The sequence below is a fragment of the Neolamprologus brichardi genome, chromosome 7 (assembly GCF_056152115.1).
Source record: "Neolamprologus brichardi isolate AB-2024 chromosome 7, ASM5615211v1, whole genome shotgun sequence".
Lineage (NCBI taxonomy): Eukaryota > Metazoa > Chordata > Actinopteri > Cichliformes > Cichlidae > Neolamprologus > Neolamprologus brichardi.
Genome location: NC_142110.1, coordinates 58,629,947 through 58,643,877, shown reverse-complemented (window position 1 = coordinate 58,643,877; position 13,931 = coordinate 58,629,947). Strand labels below are relative to the sequence as shown.

Below are 13,931 nucleotides of genomic sequence, written 5' to 3'. Positions count from 1 at the left end.
CAGAATACATTCAAACTTGTTTCTTGTCATTTTATTCAGTTCATGTTAATTAGTCTTCTCTTGCTTACTTGTGTACGGGGGATACGTTTGTTGGAGTGACACTCAAAGATTGGCGAACTTCTTTATAATGTCACTCATATTTAGGGTTGCCAACTCTTCACCCTTCCCAGTGTGTTGAATTTTTCAGCTCTTTTTTTGTGTGTGAAATTATTTTTTTAACCATTTGACTTGAATTTGATTTAAGTAGATGCCTATTCTTTGTGATATCAACACATGGGAAACAAAAATCATTTAGCCATTTATTTTTAGCTCAAAATGACAACATTAACACAATAAAACAGGTCTCTTTCTTAAACAGAAGTCTGTCATGCTTAACTTTTGAGAATAAAAGTAAATCTTTCTTTAAAAGAACTCTGTCCTGCTTAACTTAAAATTATATAAATTAATAGAAAACAATAGAAAGAAAAATATTCTTGTAACAGTGCACATTTAGTGCATTTAGTGCAATTGGCTTCAGTAGAGGCATTATTTCAGCTTTTGCTCCCACTTGTTCCCATGATTACGCATCATAACTCATCATCATTATTCATCTATGTATTACTTTTATGTATTACTCATCTATTTGTTGTAATCATCTATCCTTGCAGTTGTTTATTATACAAAATAAATTATATTATCACACTTCTGGCCACATAGCGCTGATATTCACTGAACATGCCCATTTTAACCTTAACCAGAAGGTTTAAAAACAAACAAACCAGTGTTTACCATATCTGCTTCTGCCGTGGCCTGGTGGACAAAAATTGGTTAAGGGTTCCCCGAGCTTTCACGGCCCTCATGTTCTTCATGTGCCCACCATTAGAAGCATGCCTATGGAAAAAGTGCGCCGGCACACAGTGCAGTGCGCTTTTCCAGCCAGGTGTTTTCCTTTTCCCATTCTTCCCTGTACTTTTGCAGCCTTTTTTTCTTTCTCTGAGAGGAACAAACATTGCTGGTCTAATGCTGGGCTTACACTGTGCGATTTGTGGCCCATTTTGAGCCGATTTTTGAGTCGTGCGACCAATTTGGTGATCGGCCCGATTTTGGCCTTCATCGTGCATCGTGTAGTATACGTGGGGTAACGAGAAGCGATTAACACCTCACGACCAGCTCCCGATCGTCAATCGCTCGTGAGGGCGTCACCGCAGCCGCGCACACTGCTCACGCGCAAACACGTAAACGTCGGTGAAAAAGACGGAGCAGCACGGCAGTGCAGCGTGTGATCTGGACACAAGCGATGGAGGCACAACTTGTAGAACTTTGGAAAGCTCATCCGAGCCTTTTCCATGTGGCCTCACAAAATTATCACGACCACAACAACCGTGAAAATAGTTGGATTTACATTGCTGCTCAATCACAGCTGCCTGATCATGTTTTTTATTAGCAATTTAGCAAAGTTGATGGTGGTGTGTGTCTGTGTGAGTGAAAGACAGAGAGGGAGAGCGAGCGACAGATTTTCTGTTATAACCTTCATTTTATGGAGGCACAGTGTGACTCAGGTCGCATCAGAGCATCGGGCGGTATAGTGTGAGACCCTGCACCTACGAACTTATAACCCATGCGAGCCAATCGTGCAGTTTGAAAATCGCACAGTGTTTGCCCAGCTTCAGGTGTACTGTCGTCTGAGACTTGCACCGCAAGTCGGAGTTTGTTTCCCTGTTGGCCATGCTTTTTGTTGTGGTCATCTGTTGTCTTCCGGTATTTTCTCCGCAAGCGACCTTTCCTCAACCAATGAGATGAGCGGTAATCTGAATTGTCATAAGTGTGCTGTCAGCTCATTGGTCACAAAGCAGGAGCGGGGCTGGGAATTATGTTTTCAAACAAAGCGTTAATTACATTAAAACTTATAGACTACTTTTGATTCTCACTGTATTACGAGACAAAGTGCGTCCCTTTTCAGCTCAATACGGGACGTGTACTTTTGTTTCTAAATACGCGACGATTCCGTTTTTTAAGGGACGGTTGGCAACCCTACTCATATTAGTTTCCTTCTTTGCCAGGCGAAATAGGTTTGCACGTAAGTTGTTGGACACGTTTGTTAAAATACATTGGTTTAACATTTGTAAGAGACATGCACAACCAACTTAAAGTATTTATAGAAACGTTTTGTTTTTTAATTCAGAGGGAAAAGGCTGACTTCCGCTCATGTTCCGTAATGTGACCTCTGTGAGGCGGGGCGTGCTGTTACCGAGCGAGAGACGAACCTGTCTGGGTGTGGTCAGAATGTTTTTATTGGAAGTCGCAGTTTCACTTGAGCTGTTTCAGCTGAGGACTCTTACAAAGTAGCAGGTTAGTGTATCGATTTGAAATTGTGGGACTATCAGCAGAGGCTTCTTTCATTTTAAAATAACGATCTAAAGATAAGTGTGTTGTTGGATACTCCTCAAATCAATTATCCTATTAACCCTATTATCTCTTCTATGAAGCAAAATTGCTAGATGGTTTGTCATGCTAGCAATTGTAATCTTGGGTTTTTGTCGCTGCATACTAGCACGGTTATGCTGTGGGGAATAAGTCTCTGAAAATGTCTTACAAATATCTTACTATGTAGGTCTGATGTTTGCAGCAGAGTAATTAATAGAGTCAATAATTGTAAATAAAATAAATGTTCGGTTCCACTTTTTAGTTGAAATGTTGCCTTTTTTTCTTGGTGAATGTCATAATAAAGTCAGCAGATCCATGGACCTTAGGAAGACTTCAGTTATCACCATTTAACAATGATGATACTTAATAGCTATGACAACACTTATGAACCCTAAATGAGATCTGTTTTAACCATAAATGTTCTTGTTTCAGATCAGCACCAAGTGGATCAGAAGTTATGTCTTCCAGTCCAGTAGGAAGCCCTCCTCCTTACGAGGCAGATAATGACCAGTGAGTGTTTTTCAATTAATATTTCTACTGCTGATCATTTTGTATTGTAAGTGTTCATCAGAATGTTCAAGATGATAGTATAGAGTATTACTTTTTTCTTTCTGACTTTTTAGTTTGTCTTCATTTGGGTTGAAATCAGTTTTGTTAAGATTTTTGTTATAGCTTTCATTTACCTTACATGCAAATAAAAAAGGTATATAATTAAAAAATATTTACAAACTTTGACAAATCTAGGTAGAAATGTTGTTTATCTTATTAAATAATCTCGTTGAAAAAATGAAATTTTACTGTTAAATTAATTTTTTTTTAAAAATTTTAATTCAGCCATGGTTCGCATTGCACTTGTATCACATCATCGTAGTAGATGTAGTAGATATATAGTTGTCACAGGCACATACTAGAACTTTATTGATCATCTATCTATCTATATATATATATATATATATATATAAAACACTGTCTCTTTTGTCTCTCCCCCCCACACAGTAAAATCATTCCGCAGCCTGCCTATTCTTACTACCCAGATGATGAGTTCCAGCATTTCTACCGCTTGACGTCTCCACCAGGCATCCTCAAAATCATGGCTGTCATTTGCACTTTTTTGTGCTTGCTTATATTTGCTTGCGTTGCCTCCACACTGGCTTATGACTCTCAGGGAGCATTGTCTGGTTTTGGAGGCATTGGCGGCTATGGTGGCGGCTATGGTGGCAGCTATGGTGGCAGCTATGGTGGCAGCTATGGCGGTGGCTTTGGCGGTGGCTATGGCGGTGGCTATGGATATGGAGGATATGGTTACAGTTATGTTGAACCACGTTCAGGCAAAGGGTTTATGATCGCCATGTCAGCCATTGTGTTCATCTTCGTACTCACGGTCTTCATCGTCATTGTATCCCGTCAAAGCCTATCAGAGAGCAGGAGGTTCTACCTGGCTGTGGTGATCATCTCTGCCATCCTAGCCCTGTTTATGCTTATAGCCACCATAGTATACTTGGTGGCAGTGAACCCATCGGCACAGTCATATGGAACGCTTCAAGGCAACACCCTTACTGCATTGTGTGCTCCCTACCAACAACCGCAGACCTCAGCACTATTTGTTAATGAATACCTTTACCGTTACTGTGTATTTGAGCCACAAGAGGTGAGGGCACAGATTTGATTTATGTCCATTTCTGTCTTTAACTTTTTTCTGTTTCTAATGTGGTGGTTTATTTCCCATTCCAGGCCATTGCCGTTGTGTTTGGCTTCCTGGTGACAGCAGCTCTGATTATAATGCTGGTTTTTGCACTGAAGACGCGGCAGAAAATCCAAAATTTTGGCAAAAGCAACATTTTGTGGAAGAAAGTGAAAGTCATCGATGACTTGGCACCACCTCAGGATGTAGAGGCATGGGTGAGTGACAGCTTTATATGGGCTTTTGTAAAGATACATTTTCGCAAAAACATTTGTTATTGCAATGACATAAAAACAGCTATTTTTTGACAAGGACAGTGCATTTGAAGCCTTTATTTCATTATTTTCCAATTTTACATTGAGTAATCAGTTCAATTTCTTAAGATCCATTGTTAGGCCTTTATGTTTCCTGTTAATTCCACCCAGCAGTCCAAAGCATTTAGTTTACAATGATTGTTTTGTGGTATCACATATGAACACATATGATAAAGACTGCTGGGGATTGGAGCATTTTTGCCATTTTCTATAACTTCTCTTTTTGCCAAGAGAAGTTATAGCCCAGAACTGTCTTTGTGATCTGATGTCATGCAGCAGTAGAGGACTGGTAAAACCAGTTTGATGGTAGTCACTTGTTTATCAGCAGAGAAGGTGAAATGTGGACCAATGAGCTCTTTCTGTCTAGCACTGTATTTTTGGTTTCAAGGTGTGGCGTGCTCTCAGATAACAGTTTCAGTCTCACTCAGGCATGTCTTTAGTCGCATGCTGGCATGTCATTTAGTAAGGAAGGAATTTACACAGCATGAACCAGAGCTTATTATTGTTACTATGTTCAAGCATTAAAACAAAGGTATTTACATTTCACAATGAATGATGTAAAACGAGTTTCATTGGGGTTTTGCAATATATCCTAGTGAGTAGCAACGAGACAGTGTGTCATTTTGAAAGTCATGATGATATTCACTACAGCCAAGTCCTTGCTGTACACTTCACTTTACAGTAGTGAACAGGAAAAGCAGGTTCTACTGGTACTTTGAATTGTATTTATTAAAAAAAAGAACGAAAGAAAGAAAAAGTCATCAGTTAGCCCATGCGTAACTCCACATAAACAAGTTGATTCTTAGAAAGTATTTACTTTACTGGAGCTTATGGGAACTTGCCTGAAAGTGCTGAGGCAGTGTGAGTGCAGCACACACAGTACATGTAGACAGTTAAAGTGTATCTCATTTGTGATATATAGTTAGATTTAGCTAACTAAAATGCATATCAAATGGTGAGAGAAAGTATCTGAAAGAAGAAAATGAATAGTTGGCTAAACTAAAGCTAGCTGGTGAATGGAAAAAGTGATGGGGTTTAATAGTTAATGATTTTGCTCAAACTTGCAAATGACCAGTGAGTTTTGGCTAGATGTTGGCACTGTAACCTTTACACATTCACTTGACAAATGAAAGGTTACTGCTTTCCTGCCAGAGACACTAGTCCCCTTTGGGGTCACATCAGGAAAAGCATCTGGCGTAAATGTGCCAAATCAAGCATGAAAGTAGCTACTTGCTGATGTGCAGTAAAAGTTTTGGATATGGGTTTTATATATTATTTAAAAATATGTTGCTAATTTGTTTACATTTTTGTGAAGGTGAACCATGTGTCTGCTGCGCCTGGAGAAGTTCCCATTTCAGACTACCCAGAAAAACTAAGGAGCTCCAGGAGTTATCTGGATGATGAAAGCACAAACTACGACAAACCACCATACAGCTACAGCCCTCAGTGAGTATGCGCCCTGATACAAGTGCAGGTGTTTATTTCTCAATCCTAATTCAACACTGAATCTCATTTTGTAAGACTGAGGACAGCACCCCAAGACCACTGAGATGTCACAGATACGCATCACAGTTTTCCTCCCAGAATCAGTACTGAAGTCTTGATTCTGGGAGTCTAATTATCCATGTGTTTGCAGCCATGCTAGCAGTCACTGCGGTTACTGCATATAACCGTAGAGTATATAAAAAATGGACATAATGTCTGGGTTTGAAAAGTGAAGCCAGTGAGGAAGAAAGCGGGAAACCTGCTTTTTTCATAACGGCCTGCGGTTATGATTCCCCTGGCTCCAAAAGATTTCCAGTTGTGTAGACGTCTGTGGGGAAACTGGCCCTGCTCCTAGGTCACAGTGCTATCAGTACAATCTGTATGACATTGGTCTGCTGCAGTGTATTGCAGACTCAGCTTGAGCCTTGTTTATGCAACCTTGTTTTGCTCCTCGAAACTGATTGAAATTTTTTCTCATGACCCAGACCTAAGCAGAATGAGCTGATTTTTATATTATTATACAATATAAAGAAAACATGTGAGTGCTGGCCTGGTATTGATGAGGTAACACACCAAGCTATAAGGAATCAGGAAGTTATTAAAGGTTGTCTCATACAGTATGAATTTGCAGGTTATTTATGGCGGTGTTTTACTTCCTCCTACATTAGTAGAAGTTTCCTGACACTCGCCTTACATAAAATCTTCCATTGTCAAAATCTTCTGTTAATGTACTAACCTTTGTCATCGATTTTTAAAGAAATTATTGTATTATTGTATTGTCACACAGGCCTGTTGTCCAGGAACTGCCACTGCAAAGCAGGCCTCCCTACAGCAGTATCTCAGAAGTGGCAAGTTCAGCCGGATATTCCAGAACGAGACGACCAGGTCGGCCTCGCCACGTAGACGGACAAGACTACGACACAGATTACAACTCATCTGGAGACGAGCTGGATGACAACGACTTTGACAGGTAAGACATAAGTTTTAATCCTCATAACCAGACCGCTGGAACTGATCATCTTTGAAACATTATTACACCTCAAGTCAAGTCTATCATATATCGGTCTTTTTTTCTTTTTTCTTTTAATTTTTAAGAATGTTTTCACATATGATCTTCTAATATTATTATCATTATTTTCATTCTTTTCTCTTCTCTTTCTTCCCATTTCCTTCCTCCAGTGAATTTCCTCCAATAGCAAATGAGCAAGAACGCAATGACTACAAGCGTGAATTTGACCACGACCATCGGGAGTACAAAGATCTGCAGGCAGAGCTTGATGCAATTAACCAGAGCCTTTCAGCAGTGGACAGAGAGCTGGATCAACTGGAGGAGGGAAGCCCACAGCACCTGGTGAGATTTTAAAATGTTTCTAGTATTTCTGACATTGATAATCTGAAAACCCAAGTTGCAGTTATGTTGATGGATAAATGTTGGATATTGGATGCGTGATGATGAAAAAGTGCTTTTTCACTAAATTAAAGCTTTTCTAAACAAAAAAGAAAAAGTAATAAATCAGTAATAAATTGACTGCTACTTATGTAGCACCATTTTTCTCGGTTTTTAGCACTCAAAGCATTTTCTACTGCAAGTTTCATTCACCCATGATGTCCATGGTGTTATACACACACACACACACAGTAATGCAGTACTTTTATCTAACATTCACACACTCGCACTCCGATAAATGCATCGGGTGCAAGTATTTTGTATCAGTATCAAGGATGCTTCAACACATGGAAGGAGAGACAAGAGGCCGAGCCTTCCAGTTGGTAGACGCCCGGTCTACCACCTGTCACCCAATCAATGAAAGTTAAATGTGAGACTTTAGTAATCTGACTAAACTTGAAATGTTTGTCTGCCCTTTCAACAGGATGCTTTGGATGAGTACAACAAGATAAAGAATATGAAAAAGGTATGTGGGGAATATTTAATCTATACTTGTCAGTTTTCATTTATTTTTTTATCTATGTCCTGTCACTGTGATACATGTGACTGGACATTAATTTATCATGCTGGTGTCTTGTTAGAATCCATATCAGCTATAGACACATTCTTGTAATAACTTAGCGCTGATGCATAGTAGGGCTGCTACGATTAGTCGACTAGTCACGATTACGTCGACTATCAAAATCGCGTCGTTTGAAGCTTTATAAGATCCCTAAAGACGCAGGAATAAGTAGTAGGATTTAAGAGTGTAATAATGGACTGAAACAGAAGATGGCAGCACTGCATGTACAAGGATGCCAGCTGTCGTTAAACCCCGAAGAAGCAGTGTCCAGTATCGTAGCTGTGTCCAAATTCAGGAACCGCATCCTCCTGTGCCCGCATTAGTAGGCCAATTACGTTACAGCGACACAACGAAGATTGTCCAAATTCGAAGACTCTGACAAATGCCGCCGACAAATGCGTCCTTTATTTCCCCAGATTTGAAGGATGGGTCGGGCATATACTTCGTGGCCCAACCTATCCCAGAATTCATAGCGCAGCCCAGCTCAATTTCCAACAATGGCGGCAGCTAGTTAGTTTTAATATTACTCTTATTATTCTTTCTGGGTCACAACATAAACGTTTAACATATTTTCAGGCGAGAATGTAGCTGTGTAAACTTCAAATATCTGCTCAGTTTATCAAGACACCACATATTTTCAAAAGCGCTCCGACGTTTTCGGAGATGTCTGTTACCCACCAGCTCGATAGCTAGCCGGGGTTCAAGGCTCACTAGAGCCGAAGAGAACACCGGACTCCCGGCAAATCATTTTCAAACCCCCCCCCCGTCTTTCGCTACTCATGTTAAACATGATATATAAGTCACTTAGATAACTTAAAAATGTTATTGTTTGGCTTTTTTCAGTATTTTATTTGTTCCTAAGTAAATCGGTTTGGCTGAGATTAAAGTTATAGTTTTTAGACAGCTGAATAAACGTCAAGCAGACGGCTGATTATCAGAAGTGTGAGATGCTCGTGAATATCCTCCGGTGTCCTGTTATATTTTAGATAGCAAGGAGCAGACAGCTGAGTTTATTAAACTCCACCAAAACAATCTGCAAATTTCATTAAAATTTAATAAACTATCATCTTGGCTTTTTTTTTTAGTTAGCACATACCTTAAACACTTAAAGCTGTAAGATAATGATAGTTATATAAGAGCAGATGCATGCTGGTGCAATAAGCTGTAAGTTTTACGTCCAATGGATGCATGATCTGATTAGTCAACTATTCGCAAAAATAATCAGTGACTAGTCGACTATCAAAATAATCGTTTGTGGCAGCCCTAATGGATAGCAGAAACGTTATAGACAAAATGGTGACTCTCTAAACTGACCATACGTGTGACTGTAAAAAGTTTTCTCTGGACAGATTGGTCATCTGTCCAGGGTGCACACTGCCTCTACCCTATGACAGCTGGAATAGGCCCCACCCCCACCTGCCCATACCCATCCTGAATTGGAAAAGAAAATAGTTGGATAGACGTAAGATATATAGGTGCCTCCTGCTGTATGTATAATTTACACACTTCACCTTTTTTATCCACAGTCTTCAGATTATCAGGTGAAGAAGCGCAGGTGTAAATATCTGAAGTCCAAACTGAACCATATCAAGAAGATGGTCAGTGATTACGACCGCAGGACCTGAAATAAAAATGTGTGAGGACTGTATGCCTGTCTGAGACTGGATCGAGTCACTCTGGGATTAACGGCTGGATAAATCTACAGTGACTTACACTGAAAGAGATAAAACTGCCTAGCTGTTCATATTTTAGCAGAAAAAATCAACAACAACAAAAACCCCAAATTGTATTTCTGTCTTGTATTTTGTGCTACTGTTTGTATTGGTATAAGTAAGGACTTTCATTGATTATATTGTATGTGTTTATTTAGCCCCATTTGATCAGTCCTACTACGTGGCTATAGACTGTTGAGCACAAAATCACACACAATTCCAAGTTTGAATGTTTTTTGCTCACAGTAACTTGCTTTTACTGTCTCTGAAGTTTTAAGTCCATTCTACTTTTACACGATAAACAAAAACATGTAAATATGTAGCAAACAATGTTTTTAGCAGTTTGTGGTAATAAGTGACCTTATGTGTTAAAGTCTGTTAATTGATGACAGAATAGACATTTTGACTAAGTATCATTTAATGCATAATGATGTGTTTTTAACAGTGGTTTGTGGTACATTTTTAATATAATAAAATCATTTTTTTCCTTCCAATTCAGTGTCCTTTCCAGCTGACAGTTTTTTAACTGATGTATAATTGAAACAAGCGTAACATTCAAAGTGGTTGATTTACCTGCAGGGAGCTATCAGCTAATTTGGCATGTCACAGATACCTTATATAAACATATGTTACCTTACATTTGCCAATAAATATGTTTTGCATAATAAACCAAGCATAATATAAACTAGAAAAATTTGCATTTCCTGCGAAAATGCTGTGTGGATGCCTTAACGCTGAAGATGTCTTGTGAAAAAAGTTGAAAAGTTGCAAAAAGTTGTATGGCGGTGAAGAAACTGAAAATTCTGCTTAAAACAGGTGAAGAAGCAGAAATGTTTTGCTGAAAAGTGGTGAAAAGCAAAAAATTCTACTGAAAGGGGTAAAGACGGAGAAATTTTTGCTCAACAGTGGTGAAAAAAAACATTGCCGTAAGCAGGATTTGAACCTGGTCCTCCTGGTCTCAAGGCAGCTACTCATCTCACTAAGCCAAACTCATTTTCACAAAGACTAGGTGGAGAGACTGACAATTCTGCTGAAATGAGCAGAAGCTGCTGAGAATTATGCTGATAAGAGGTGAAATGGTTGAAGATTTGGCAGAAAAGAGGTAAATCAGCAGAATTTCATCTCATACTCATCTCACTGAGCCAAACTGGTTCTCATATAACTGAAAAAGGTGAAAAAGCTGAAAATTCTTATTAAAAACAGCAGAAGAGGCTGAGAAAACACTGAACTTTCTGGTGAAAAGAGGCAGAACAACCTGGTTCTGCTCAATTTCAGTCCACCAATCAGAGGTACTGCTTCTGTCTGCTTCATCAGGCTGTGTACTTGTATGTATTTCTGCCATGGACTGTTAACAAGAATCTGAGGTCCATATTAGAAAAGCTGCTAAAATCATAAAACGTTGCAGAATTGTAATAAATCATCAATATGAATTACAGGTCTGTGATAGTGTATCAATTTGTAGTGAAAAAAAAAAGTTGAACAAGGTGGAATCGAACCCACGACCTTCGGTCTGAAGATCTGTTTCATTACCAATCGCGCCACTGGCAAAGAGAGCGGGCGCCTGGAAAACAGGGTGATGAGCAGTCAGAATTAGATCGCGGTGAGAGGCGAAAAACGCCGTTTTTTGGAGTTACAAAACGTCGTGTAACTCAAAAACTAGGTGGACTATAAGCATAATTCTTATACTGGGTGAATCAGCGGACTTTGGTGTACTTTGACTGCGATTTTCATTGCTCTTTGTACAACCGTCGCGGAGATATGACGAGAAAAGAAACTGCTTCATTTTCAGAGTTTGAAAAATGAGAGGAGGACAGATTTCCACCCCTCAAACAAACGTAATTTATCGCTCAACGGTAAGATGACTGTAAAAACTGCTCCGACCGTGAGTGTCAGCAGTGTCTGAAGATGTATTGGCACAAGCCTCATGTCTTAACTTTGCTTTGTTAAGGAGATATGACGATTTGAAAATGCGTCTCATTGGAGAGTCCCAGCGCTGATTTTGAACAGACTCCCCATTGACTTTCTATGGAGAGTTTTAAGACTTTGTGTTGCTCTGAGGCGATTTGATAAAAATCTGTAACTTCCACAACAGTGATAGTGACATTTTCTGAAAGCCAGCAAAAATACCTACGTTTTGATGTATAATTTGTGGAGGTTGAGTGAAAATTGAGTGAGTAGCAAGAAGTTGTTCGGACATGAAGAGAAACTTCAGGAAGCACCAGCTCTCACTCGGAGTTAATTGCATAGCAACCATAACAACGCATGTATTTTCTGAAAAATCACAAAGCTGCAACTGAAAACTTAAAGAGGCATTAAATGAAAACGGTAACAGATATGAAAAAGCTGAATCACACAGGAAAAGCCCAATCATTTGAGAACATTTTAAAGTTTGAATGGAGTTCCTAGGTGAAAGTATGAGGAAGTAGTTAAGTTTGAAAAACAAGCGACAAGTTTTAGCAGAATTGTGGAAGTTTTCCATTCATTTCAATGGGACAAAAAAAAGGAAAAAAGTGTAATATTTTAAAAAGTATAATAGTAATAAACACCAAAAGATATAGCTGGAATTAGCAGAAATAGCAGAACAGTTTAGAGTTTGAACGGAGAAAATCGGCTGAAAACTGACGGAGTAGTTAAGTGCCGAAAAACGCGAGCAACTTGAAAAAGAACTAGAAAAATTTGCATTTCCTGCGAAAATGCTGTGTGGATGCCTTAACGCTGAAGATGTCTGCTGAAAAAAGCTGAAAAAGTTGAAAAGTTGCAAAAAGTTGTATGGCGGTGAAGAACTGAAAATTCTGCTGAAAACAGGTGAAGAAACAGAAATTTTTTGCTTAAAAGTGGTGAAAAGCCAAAAATTCTACTGAAAGGGGTAAAGACGGAGAATTTTTTGCTGAAAAGTGGTGGAAAAAAAACATTGCCCTGAGCAGGATTCGAAACTGCCCCTTTTGGTCTCAAGTAGGCTATTCATCTCACTGAGCCAAAGTCATTCTCACAAAGAAGAAGTGGAGAGACTGGCAATTCTGCTGAAATGAGCAGAAGTGGCTGAGAATTGTGCTGATAGGAGGTGAAAAGGCTGAAAACTTTGCAGAAAAGAGGTGAATCAGCAGAATTTCTGCTGAAAAGAGGTAAAGAAGCAGAAAGTTGCGCTGAAAAGAGATGAATCAGCAGAATATCTGCTCAAAAGAGTTTTTTCTGAAAACAGCTGAGATTTGTTCTAATAAGAGGTGAAAAGGCCGAAATTTTTGCAGAAGAGGTGAATAAGAAGAATTTGCGCATGCAAGCAGGGAACATGTGCGGCAACTGTCACAGGTAGGATTCGAACCTCCGGGTCTCACGGCAGCTGCTCAACCCTCTGAGCCAAATGAGTTCTGGTCACAAGCAAAGATATGATAAGAAGAAAAATGTGCACTGTGGAGCAGAAGCTTAAATTAGCAGAAAAGAGGTGAAGAGGAAGAACTACTTTGTTGTGAAATGAGGTAAAGAGACTGAAATTTGTGCTTAAAACAAGTGAAAAAGCTGAACTCTGAAATTCTGACATTTTTCAGCTACTCATTGAGCCAAACTGGTTCTCACGTAACAGAAAAACTGTGAAAAAGCTTCAAATTCTAATAAAAACAGCAGAAGAGGCTGAGATTTGTGCTGATAAGAGGTGAAAATGCTGAACCAATCAGAGGTACTGCTTCTGTCTGCTTCATCAGGCTGTGTACTTGTATGTATTTCTGCCATGGAGCGTTAACAAGAATCTGAGGTCCATATTAGAAAAGCTGCCAAAATCATAAAACGTTGCAGAATTGTAATAAATTATCAATATGAATTACAGGTCTGTGATAGTGTATCAATTTGTAGTGAAAAAAAAAAGTTGAACAAGGTGGAATCGAACCCACGACCTTCGGTTTGAAGAGCCGTTTCATTACCAATTGCGCAACTGGCAAAGAGAGCAGGTGCATGGAAAATAGGGTGATGAGCAGTCAGAATTAGATCGCGGTGAGAGGCGAAAAACGCCGTTTTTTGGAGTTACAAAACGTCGTGTAACTCAAAAACTAGGTGGGATAGAAGCATAATTCTTGCACTGGGTGAATCAAAAAAGTATGAGTTTGAAAAACAAGCAAGTTTTAGCAGAATTGTGGAAGTTTTCCATTCATTTCAATGGGACAAAAAAAAGGAAAAAAGTGTAATATTTTAAAAAGTATAATAGTAATAAAAACCAAAAGATATAGCTGGAATTAGCAGAAATAGCAGAACAGTTTAGAGTTTGAATGGAGAAAATCGGCTGAAAACTGAAGGAGTAGTTAAGTGCCGAAAAACGCGAGCAACTTGAAAAAAACAGGAA

At 39.1% G+C, this 13,931-nt stretch overlaps 1 protein-coding gene across 1 annotated transcript; it reads left to right on the top strand.

The window, feature by feature from the left end:
- Positions 1-2,203: 2,203 nt before the first annotated feature.
- oclna (occludin a) lies at positions 2,204-10,092 on the top strand. The gene is made up of 9 exons (XM_006797291.3): positions 2,204-2,328; positions 2,836-2,913; positions 3,400-4,051; positions 4,135-4,302; positions 5,714-5,844; positions 6,671-6,853; positions 7,063-7,234; positions 7,755-7,796; positions 9,419-10,092. The coding sequence occupies exons 2-9, from the start codon at positions 2,861-2,863 to the stop codon at positions 9,515-9,517; spliced, it is 1,500 nt and encodes a 499-aa protein (XP_006797354.2). The 5' UTR covers positions 2,204-2,328; positions 2,836-2,860; the 3' UTR covers positions 9,518-10,092.
- Positions 10,093-13,931: the final 3,839 nt, after the last annotated feature.